This window comes from Amblyomma mixtum, chromosome 5, assembly GCF_055824585.1.
Source record: "Amblyomma mixtum isolate Tamu chromosome 5, ASM5582458v1, whole genome shotgun sequence".
NCBI classification, from domain to species: Eukaryota; Metazoa; Arthropoda; class Arachnida; order Ixodida; family Ixodidae; genus Amblyomma; species Amblyomma mixtum.
The window spans coordinates 180,334,561-180,346,007 of NC_143016.1; the positions used below are offsets into that span (position 1 = coordinate 180,334,561).

Sequence of the window (11,447 nt, forward strand, 5' to 3'; positions counted from 1 at the left end):
TCTAGCGCGTTGAACAGTTTTTGTAACAAGGTGTATACCAGTAGAAAGAACTGAACCAAGGTTGACGTGATTTAGAAGAGAAAGAAGAAACAAATTTGGCGCCCTATCGAAACGCCTTTGCCAGGTCAATTTGCAGTAGTGCTAATTATTCATGAGCGTAACTGCAACACTGCAACACCGTGTGCGCTATATCTAGATTAGATTGCACGGACCGACACCTCAAGCCATATGTTTGATGAGATCCAACCAAAGTATCCATTGCAAGCTGTAGCCGATTTGAGAGGACTTTAGCTAAGGCCTTCTAATCATAGTTAGGAAGTGTGATAGATCTTTAGCCATCTACAAATCATATTTTTTCCGTATCGTCAGTTTTCAGTATTAAGGCATTATTTTTGGTAAATGAGTGCGGCAAAAATCCAGCATCAATACTCTGCTCCAAAATTTGGAGTAGGACAGGGCCAAACACAGATTTAAAGATGTTGTAAAATTCCCCTGAGAGGCCGTCAGGTCCTGGGGTTTTCGAAAGCGGTAATTGATAAATTACATCTTCCAGTTCACCCAAGGTTATAGGACCATTTGTCAACTCGCACTCATCCACAAAAAGTGAAGAAACCACAGACGCCCAGCGCGCTACATGAACATCTTCAGCTGTGCTTGAAGAGGCAGCAAAAAGCGAGGTGTAGTATCTTAAAAAGTCGGTTACTATTTCATCTGTACCTGTGACCACGGTGGCCCCACAATAGAGCTCAGAAAAGCGCTTGGCCCCAAGTGCCGACGCTCATCAAGCAAGGCCTGTCTAGTTGGCTTCTCACAGTGCAAAGCAGGATTGCTGCGGACTCGTACATGGGCCGCTCGAAAGCGTTCTGCATCGAGTCTTTGAAGGTAACACTTTACAGGTTTAATTTCGTCTGTGTGCAACCCTGGACCCTCGCATTCAAGCTCGTGCAAATTACAAAGGCTCTGAAGCAGCCGTTTCTCGTCACCATGCTTAAAGTAAGACCTCATGAATCCGGTCTCAATAGCTACGCCACGAACTTCCTGCTTAAGCACCTTCCAAGCTGCAGGTGATGGGACTCTCATGGTCAAACAAGATTCCAAAGCTGTCCTCACTCGCTGCTTGAAGTCCTCCTCATTTAGCAACGAAGAGTTAAGCTCCCACAGTGACCACTGCGGCTTAAATTTAGGACGGGCACATTCTCCAATCCACGCAGTGACTATAGAATGACCAGAGAAATAAAGAGGCCTGACTTCACACGAAATACACCTTCTGAGTCGATCTGCGGAAACGTAAATTCGATCTAGCAGTGAGTGCGAGGCTCCTCTAAGAAATGCAAAGGCGGATGACAATCCGACATCAATTAGTCCTGCGTTTTCTGTGGTAGTCGATAAAATCCCAGCGTTTTTTTTTCACTTGGACCTGTGCGGTCACGTGAGTCGCACACGCAGTTAATATCTCCCATGTGTACGACATACCGGTAAAGTCTAGAAGAGTTGCCATGCCCCCAAAGGAAACTGCTCGCTGTATCCGTTTATTTGAAGCATACACGTTGACGAACCTCCACGATTCACCATGCAGCCGAAAGTCACAACATAACTCGCGCCCTTCTGTGTCAACCTGGTAAATAAAGTCAGAAGCAGAGAGACTCTTTTTGAAGAACAGAAAGCAGCCTGCCGAAAGGCGTACCGAGTACGACACACAGGCATTGTAATCTGTTAAGAAAGGCCGCAGGGTCACCTCTGTATGCAGTTCATTTTCGATCTTCGTCTCTTGAAAAGCAACAACGTCTAGCCGAGTGCCCGTAAACAATCGGCGCAACTGTACCTGTTTCTGCCTAGACCGGAGCCCGCAGACGTTGAGCGCGGCGACGATCAACTGCGGGACGTTCGCCATGGTGACCAACTTGAAGATAAGACAACCATCCGCGATGTCGGGCGCCAATCTGGAAGGCAGAACTTCACTAGAGCTGGCACCCTTTCTCCTCGATCTAGAGCGCCAAGGAGATTTCGTGGTCTTTGACTTTCGACAGCGGGACCTGTGCTTGGATGCAGGGGTGGCGTGTTCCTGAGAGGAGGGAGAACTCGGCGACACGCCACGCTTCGAGGACACAGTTGAACTTGGTACATCCGCCCCACACTTGCCGTCAGGCAGTGAGCTGACAGAATGGCAATCAGCCACCTGCATGTGACACCCAACATAGGAATCAGGAATACCATCAGCACAATTGCGCGTGACGCCGCAACCACACCACCGTACTTTTCTTTCTCCGACTCCCGCACAGGGCAGGAACGCGCACTAAAAGCTCCATCACTGGCGCAGTGCATTTCCGGTGCGTGCGCAGCCAAGCACTGGTGATCCTCATCTGCAGACATCTGCCCCGCAGTGGGAGGCGTGGGAGGCTCACGCTGCAGATAAAGACCAGCATCGGACACGAGGCGATCAGTTGGTAATTCAACAGGTGTAACGGCTTACATGCCACCAGCAGCATCCAAAACTTCTGCCGCGCCTTTCAAATGCTCCTGCAGAGTGTCTTCCGTGGCACGAGTGCCATTATAGAGCTTACTGCCATACGACACAACGTACACCTGTGAAGCATGGCCAAATCGGCGGCAATCATCGCACGGGGAGTACGACAGTGACAGCGTTTATGCCCAACCTTGTGGCAACGCAGACACAAGCGAGGCCTGCCTGTAATTAAAACCAGGCTCTGTAGACCGCAATCTGTCAAGAGATGAGGTACGTCATTGACAGTGACGCCACCAGCATGAGTCAGTGCAATGAGTAAAGTTGTAGAGCACATCATATTTAGACATCTTGTTAATTTCCTAGCATCAAACTAGTTCTTTACTCCGAAACAGCATGGTTTTCGCAAATTCTTCTCGTGTGAAACGCAGTTAATGATTTTCACTAACGACTTGCATGTTTCTTTAGACTCTGGACTCATTACTAATTGCTTATTCTTAGATTTTTCAAAAGCCTTCGATAAAGTCAGTCATCCTCTTTTACTTTTAAAGCCGAGCAAACCTAACATTGCCCTAATATACTCAATTGGATTCCTGCCTTTCTTAGTAACCGTACTCAGTTTGTATTCGCCAATAACGACGACTCATCACCAGCGCCAGTACATTCAGGTGTGCCCCAGGGGTTGGTCCTTGACCCGTTATTATTTCTAATATACATATATGACTTACCTCTAAAGATTTCATCTAACATGTGCTTGTTTGCTGACGACTGCGTAATTTACAGAGTAATTATTAACACTGATGATATTGTTCAGCTACAGACAGACTTAAATAAAACTTATGACTTGTGCCAATCGTAAAAAATGGAATTAAACATATCTAAATGCAAATGCATGCGCGTAATCCGTAACCAGCAAACAAGCCCAGATTATTTTATTAACGACACTCAGCTGAGTCCAGTCTCGTCTTACAAGTATCTTGGCGTTAATGTTTGTTATAACCTTTCTTGGAGAGCTCATATCAGGTTCATTACTTCAAAGGCTAACCGCATGCTAGGGTACGTCCGCAGAAATTTTTCATCCTCTCCACCTTCGCTGAAAATGCTACTATATACTACACTCATTCATCCGCAACTAGAGTAAGCATGTTCGATTTGGGATCCTGACACCATCACATTAACAAAAGAACTGGAGGCCATGTAGAATCGAAGGGTCCATTTCGTCGTTGGAAATTACCATCGCACTGCCAGTGTAACAGAAATGAAATCTAATCTTAAACTCCCCTTACTCTCCACTCGCCGTAAGCTTTCACGCATTTGCCTCTTCCTTAAAATTTACTACAATAATCCTTGCCTAAAAGCCATCTGTGTAAAGGCACCATCTTTTATCTCGCCTCGCATAGACCACAATCAAAAAGTATCAGTTCCACACTGCCGCACAGTGACCTGCTCTAATTCCTTCCTGCCTAAAATATGTCGTGACTGGAATAATCTTTCAGCCACAGCCACCTGTAATAGCGACACTGCGCGTTTTAAAAGCAAATTACTCACACTATTAGAATCAGACCAATAGTGATATGTTGTTTACCCATATATAGACTATATAAGGTTTTCTTTTTGTAATCCTTTTATTTTTTTTATTCTGTTCTGTTCTTAATGTTTTCGTCCTCTGTCTCTAGCATCATTCAATATTGTTCATATATATAGCGCTCTTTTTGATCTATGTATTGTTTTTTTACTGTCCCACCCCCTCTGTAGTGCGAAAGCCCTGAGGTTAAAATAAATGGAATGAAATGAAATGAAATGTCTCCATTCAAAGTGCGCAACCCCTCCGTTTCCGAAACTTTCCAGTGCTCCGCTATCCACCGCTATCGCAGCAGCCATCACGCCTAGTTGGTTGGTTGGCCTCCAATAAAATGGCACGCACCCACAACGGGGGAGTGGCCTTGTGTTGAATGCACCACACTCTTGTGCTGTGCATTGGAGAGCGTCGTCTCCATCAACTTCCATCTGCTCCGTCCCGCGGCCTTGCATGCTGACCGTCGTCTTCTACGTAGCATAAATCCGTGCTTTCGCTCCGATTCGAATGTAGTAAACCTTCTCCGTAGTTTCTTTATTAAAACGAAAGTTGTACTAGCCTACCGGCGCCGATTTCGCCGTGCCTGCCCGGAAGATCTTGAGCAGGGGGCGCGGAGCTGCTTAAGTAACCACGTGATGCGCAGCAGCGGCAGCCGCAGGCTCAGCCATCGCCGCGGCCCCTGCGCTCCGCCTATCCAGTGTCTCGCTGTGAACGAAGGAAGTCAGCCGGAGCTCACATCCTCGAAAGTGGGTGCTCGCAGACGTTGGGCCGAGTCGTATCATCCGGTCAGTCGACATTGCCAACCGTGCGAAGGATTTTGCAGTCGACAGGGTGCGTAAGTGCGCTAAGCGGGCAGCCGAAACCGCTGAAGAGCCGGAGCTTCGGAAGCAAAAGTAAGACACATAACTGGCCTCCTGGGACAGTGGACTCGTCATACGGACTTAAATCTACGCGGCGGTAGTGATAGATGTGCGCTTCATGCGTGGGCATTGACAACGTTGTGGCAGAAACGCGGCACGTGTTGCTAAAAGCCGTCGGCGTTCATTGCGGTTATTGGCGTTAGCGTTGACAGCGTTCTGGACTCCGATGATTTTCAAGAAATGAAGGGAGCATAACTGACTCCGTGGGTCACTGGCTGCCCCAATCGCGCTTTGAAGCTCATGGCGGTGGTAAGAGAGAGATATGGGCGGCATGCGTTTGCACTGACAACGCAATGGCAGATACGTGGAACTGCAGCAATAGGCCGCAGCGGGGTCATACCGGTACGCAAGCGTAACATTCGCTTGCAAAATCAGGGTTAGGTGAGTTATGCCGCAGCCATTTTTTGATCCGAGCGCACATTTTCATTAAAATGTTATCTCTGTATCAAGAGGACTTAATTTCATTTTCTTCTAGAAAGGGCTTATGATTAATGGCAATTACAATGCATTGTACCACCCACCCTCAAGGCCAGTTTGTTGTTAGTAAACCGCTCAAACGGCTCCTGGCGCAGCGGGCATATTTAATTGAACCTGGTCCACTCACTGTGAGATCATTTCTTTCTAGAATGATGCTTACTTGAGAAGCTTAATTAAGCGGATCGAGCGAGCACTGTCTCTAACCGATGAAGCAAGCATAAAGGAGTGGCTGCTTTCTCTTATAACTTGGCTGTTCGTGAGAGCGGGATGGTGCACTGACACGCAGCTCAGGGTCCTGCAGAGACCCTATACGATAACTATATGTCAAACAGGAAACCAGTGAACTCTAGCCAAGAAAATCCGCTTCCGTAAAATTTGAAGGACAAAAACAGGACAAAAAGAGAGGCAGGCGAGTGGCCTGCAACTATGCCCTTCTGAACTAAATTTTATTCCATGCTACGCGGCCTCTTTTCGCATAATAGGGCTATTCAAACTTAGGCGCGGCGCACAGAAGCTTTACCGAGCACGAACTTAATAACTATAAATTTCGGTCCATGTTACACGAATGAACCTTGCATTTAACTAGATTGAAGCAATATGCCTCGAATCTTCCTTGCTGCTCTGACTATGGCAGAAAATTGTTAATAGCTAGCACCAAAATGCCAAGACGGGTGGCAAAGAAGACAAAATAGTGGCACATAAATTATTAATCCCTGCACCAGTGCTTATAGATATGTCAGTATATTTAGCAAGCTTTAGGAATACGCAATGTTAATTTAAAAAAAAAAATAAGTAAGGCAGCCGATCCTGCTCATGGTCTAGCTAAAGGTGTTGGGCCTGGCAACTGTGCCTCGGCATGGCTTAGTTTTAATCTGTACGGCAATGAAGGCAGTGCTTAAGCTTAAAGCATTAGTGATCACATGGTTGCCATGTTGCAATGTCGACTACGGAGCTGTAATCTCACAGTCAACATCGTAATAGACGGAAACAACTTCTTTTCGCTGTGGCTTATCCCATAGTACATGACGCATGGTGCCATTCAACTTTTGACGAGGCATTAAACAAATGCTGCACAGAAACATAATTTATTCATTCATGATGCGGACCTATAGTATCAACCACTAGCAGTTGTGGCTGGTGCGTTGGCTGCCCGCCCTTCTTCCTCACTCGATGGGAAATAGATGGGAGCCACGTCGTTTGATTTTTACATTACAATTGCTAACCACCAGCTTCACTAGCCAGACCAAGGCTGGCCGTAGCCGAAGCCATAAGTCGAAGCACTCGTGTAGGCTGCGCTGTGATGCGAAGCGGCACCGAGATGATGCTGTCCTGCCGGCAGCGGGTTCGAGTTGAACACAGCGTCGGCGCTGGCTCCGGGCTCGGTTCCTGGCTCGTTAGTGTCGATCTTGGCGCGGTATCCACCAGCGTCGGCAATGTACTTGACGCGGCGGAAGACGCCTTTCGCGTCCGAGTAGCCGTATGTGCCCGTCTTAGTGTTTGCAGCGTCGCCCTGCTCCTTGTGGAAAGACTTCGTTCCGTACTCGTCCAAGTTGTCGTAGCCGAAGCTGTATGGTTGTGGTGGCTGCGTTGAAGAATCGGACATGTTTGAAGCCATTAATCGCTGAGAACGAGCGGCATAGGATTCAGTGTGTTCTCATATTCTGCTACAGACCGATGACAAAACCTACAGGCACATTTGAAAGCGAAGAAGACAGACGACGCAAACTGACGAAAAATGGAAGAGAAGCACGGTGCTACGTAAATCTGTCAGTTTTAGTGCGTCTTGTCTTTGAGCGCAGAGCAAAAAATTACAACAAATATTTACGCGCTCTTCAGGTTGTGTGGATACTTTCCAGGGAACTTATATCATCTCAGAGAGTTAAAATTAGAAAAAGTATCTGGTAGCACTATGCTGTAGGTGTTGGAGAAGCACAGCTTCGCACGTTTCTTTAGGTAGTAGGAAAACTCACGTAGTATTGCTCTTGCCGTGCGAATGACTGCGTGGCAGCGGCGAACGACGGCCCGAAAGCTCCATGCTGGAAGCCGCCGCCGAACCCGAACTGGCCGCCAGCCAAGACCACGGGAAGAACTGAGATCACGAGAGCCTGTGGCAAGGACACGTCATTTCATTTTAAGAGGAGTTCAGGCAAATTGCCGTTGCTATTTATCTAGCTATGTTGCTCACCTATGATATATGTGTTCCTGGGTTTCTCAGGACAACCTACCCCAGCGCAGCCGCCATTACGGCATTCCCAATGAATGGGAAGAAACGCTTTGGTTTGGTCGTATGAACGTAAATTGCATTACCATAACTGTAGTTACCAAAAACTGCTAGTAGCTGCGTATCCAGTTAAGAATTCGGATGCTTAACAAGCGTACGTTGTCTGATCTCTCTTTCAGGCCTATTGTAGACACGGTAACTTGTGATATCGCTTGACTGATTTATCTTAACTGATCAGCAGGCTGTATTGATCGAGCTGGAAGTAGTTCATCTTGAGGACCAGCGCAAAACAGACAGAAGATCACGAAGGAAAAGACTACACGGGCGCTTAAGCTGAATCAAACTCCAGTCTGCATGGTGCAATTTCACAATGGTCAATACGGTGATTGTGTTATTGCCGGCAGCAATTAACGGCTCGGAGGTGGTACATGATCGTGAATAATTGATAGAACGTGACATGAAAGGCTCAATTAGAATCGCGTGCCTTTATGCCTTTTTATGGTATTATCTGAGTCATATTTTAGGTTTTTCCTGCCCGCTAAGTTTTTTGCATAAAAAATCTTTGCTGCAGCCGAATACTGTTCGACGAAAATTTTCCTGTTATTTTTCTTGTTCTTACTTCAAATTTCCTGCGGCATGTTCCAAATTATCGAAAAACGCCGCGGTAGAAGTTTTCAATTGCCCAACTTTCCTTCTTAACAGAAACTTGAATCGAACGCAGCAACGTCTGTTTTACTGTGAGCCAGCATCCTTGCAGAGGCAACATGCGACAATTTTTCACACATGCATCTGTTAATTAATAGCCGTTCTCATGCCTACATCTCACAATGCGCATTACGTACATTCAAGATAAAGCATAATACGATTCAAATGGCCGCTTGCATGGGCACTGGGACACTTACCTTGAGGAACATCACCGCTGAAGCGTCCATGGTACCTTGGAGTCGGAGTAAACCGTTCGTGCAAGGAATCTTCAAAACGTGAACTGCCAACCCGTCTATGGCTGCAAACACTGTGAGTGATTCTTGTGTGTGGATCCCTGGATGTGTGTGGAGACTTGAACTCGCTTTTGGTCGCGACTGTGCCGACTGCAGCAAAGGGGAGTGTTTTATAATGCGACGCCTTCTGGGCAAGGAGGCAAGTGACGTATGCCTGACCCAGCTTGACCCAGCAGCTTGACCAAGTGGCGGTGCTCGCATTGTTGCTGGCGCTCGAGCTGTCGCCACCGAAGCAGCTCTTTCACCGCTCTCAATTCTTTGCGCCTTCATTCCCGTGGCAGAAACAACAAGTAAACAACTGCACGCGCGCGCGGAAGCGAGTGCGGAAGGCATCCCGGTCATCGCGTCGCTTTCACACCAACTTTCACGCGGAGGCACGACCTAGGCTTCGCCGAGCCCCCTCGCCACCGGACGTATTTTCCACGCTGTCGCCCTCCCACGCGGAGAGCATTTAGTTCTGTTGCCTTCCGTCTTGTTCGCACGTGCGTAATAGTTTGTGCCGACTTAAGTGGAAAGAAACGGCTCCGTTCACTGGGCTAGCAATGCGGGTTAGTAGGCTATGCAATGCTTGGCTCAATACATAGAAGACCCAGCGGGGTAGCTCAGGGGCATTGGCGTTTAGCTACTTGGTTGGAGGTTGCACCTTTGAACGCGACGATGGTGGCCCCATTTTCATGGGGCGAAAGGGGAACATTCCTGCCATGAAATATCGGCGCACATAATGTCTTGTGGTGAACATGCCGCTTTACACGACACCCAAGTTGCGTTATGTCGTTGCAGTTTTTGTACACCACAGAAACCGTCAGAGATTTATTTATTTATTTATTTATTTACATGATACTGAGACCTTTTTGGTCCAAGCAGGAAGGGAAAAAGCAAATTGTACAAGAAATGGTTACATGGCATTGAACAAATAGCAGCTTGCGTACATACAGAGAAAGACAAGAAGAGAAAGAAAAGCGGGCCGAGCACCGATACCTGAGAAACGACAGAAACCCAACCCTTTAGTATAATCACTACGAACTGCTTTCTGTCGTCAAAGAAATTTTTAACTCATGAAAGATCAAATCCGTGAATATTTTAATGCGATAATTTGTGCATTAACTGGCAATGAGGAGCTCCGTTCAAAGCCTCTTCAAAATCAGGAAAATAGCGTCTGTTCTTGAGTTTTATGGCTGCTAATGTGCAGGTCGCGAAGACATGTGGGTTTTGCAGGAAACTCATTACAAAATTCGTGTTGCGCTGTGTGTACAAAAATTATATTGCTCGCAGGTGGTTAATATTGTTCAAGATTCTTTTATAATTTTAGATAAGACGCCTGTTAATGATGTGGGTCGATAGTGGTAGATGGGCATTTATTGGAATATTTAAAGATGGGAACAAACTTCTTCTATTCATTTGCACATTCCGCTAGTAAATTGACTGCCCGAAAATAAATCCAGGGATTCACTGAGTAGGTTTGTATTTTAAAATTTATATTAGCATTGCGAGCTCCTGATTAAACCTTAAAATATGAAAATGCCCCCCTCCCTTTCTCCTTCCGGTGCCAGCCCCCTTTTTTTTTGCTTGTTCTCATTTCCCTGTACCACGCTGACTAATCCTTTTATCTGAGTTTTGCAGGTTCACCCAGCGCCTCCCCCCCCCCCCCCCCCCCGTCGCAGCCCCTTCAAAGCCTTTTGTTCATTACACACCCCCCGGATATAAGTTGTTCCACTATTGCAGCCTAACGAATCATGATTCACCTCCCTCCCCTTCCTCACACGCAACCCTCCCACACCACTTTCCTTCCCCACCCCCGGGGCCTCCCTCTTCGGAGCGAAGGCCCTATTTAATCCCTGCCGATGATGAACGCTTTGCCCAGACGAAGACAAGTCCCCTTGTCGAAACATTGGCTCTAGCAACCTGAGGTTTTCCCCTCCCTTGTTCATTTTGTGATCGCCAAGGACCATCTACCGCACCCTCTCTCTACCATGCTATTCGTGATATAGTTTCACAAATCAGTGTCCGAGAGGGTTTGGGGAACTTCAGACGGTGTCCTTGCGTGAGGATCGAACAAAATCGCTGGTTGAAATCCTTTGCGAATTCACTGTCTTTGAGTGGCTCATCACCGATGTCATCATAGGTTTGATTTGGTTTATGGGGTTTGCCGTCCCAAAGCTATTCAGGCTATGACGGACGCCGTAGTGAAGGCCTCCGGAAATTTCGAACACCTGGGGTTCTTTAGCGTGCACTTAAGTCACACACTACACGGGCCTCTAGAATTTTGCCTCATTCAAAATTCGACCGCTGCGGCCGGGATCGAACCATAGTCTTTCGGGGCAGCTTCCGAGCGCCAGGACCACTGAGCCGCCGCGGAGCCTAATGTCAATAATGATTACCGAAGAGTTCCATGAGGTATTTATTGAATTCAAAAGTCGTGTGTGGTTTCTTCTAAGCATACCTGGCACTGCTGTGTCAAAAAAGCGTCGCTTCGCCGGCCTGCGGACATCAGTTGTTCTCCATCAGCTGCTTTGTGTGCCTCCCACACGCATGAATTTTTTAAGGCTGCAGTCCTGTATAGCCGTCTAACTTGATCATAAATTTATAACTGCATTATTGAGCCACGAGGTTGACGCTTTATTTTTAATGTTGACGCAGGTCCTAGCTTCACTCTTCTCATTAAGCTCGTTTAGCTTAAGTATAACATGTCGGGTTAGTTGTTGTGTATCTTTGTAACGTTGTAATTTTGCGCGAAAAGCACACACACAAAAGGCAGAGTACGGGACGAGCGCAAACTTCAGATTTTGCCGGGTAG

At 47.1% G+C, this 11,447-nt stretch overlaps 1 protein-coding gene across 1 annotated transcript; it reads right to left on the reverse strand.

The window, feature by feature from the left end:
• Positions 1–6,668: 6,668 nt before the first annotated feature.
• On the reverse strand, positions 6,669–8,587 carry LOC149344957 (uncharacterized). The gene is made up of 3 exons (XM_089542692.1): positions 8,558–8,587; positions 7,405–7,539; positions 6,669–7,016 (listed from the first exon to the last, which is right to left on the reverse strand). Exons 1-3 carry the CDS (start codon positions 8,585–8,587, stop codon positions 6,669–6,671), a joined length of 513 nt encoding a protein of 170 aa, XP_089398818.1.
• Positions 8,588–11,447: the final 2,860 nt, after the last annotated feature.

Coding starts and splice junctions, on each gene's coding strand:
- LOC149344957 (XM_089542692.1), bottom strand. CDS start 8,587: ATGGACGCTTCAGCGGTGATGTTCCTCAAG. Junction 7,540..8,557: donor CAGCGGTGATGTTCCTCAAG/GTAAGTGTCCCA, acceptor TCCTTGCCACAG/GCTCTCGTGATCTCAGTTCT. Junction 7,017..7,404: donor CACGGCAAGAGCAATACTAC/GTGAGTTTTCCT, acceptor TCTTCAACGCAG/CCACCACAACCATACAGCTT.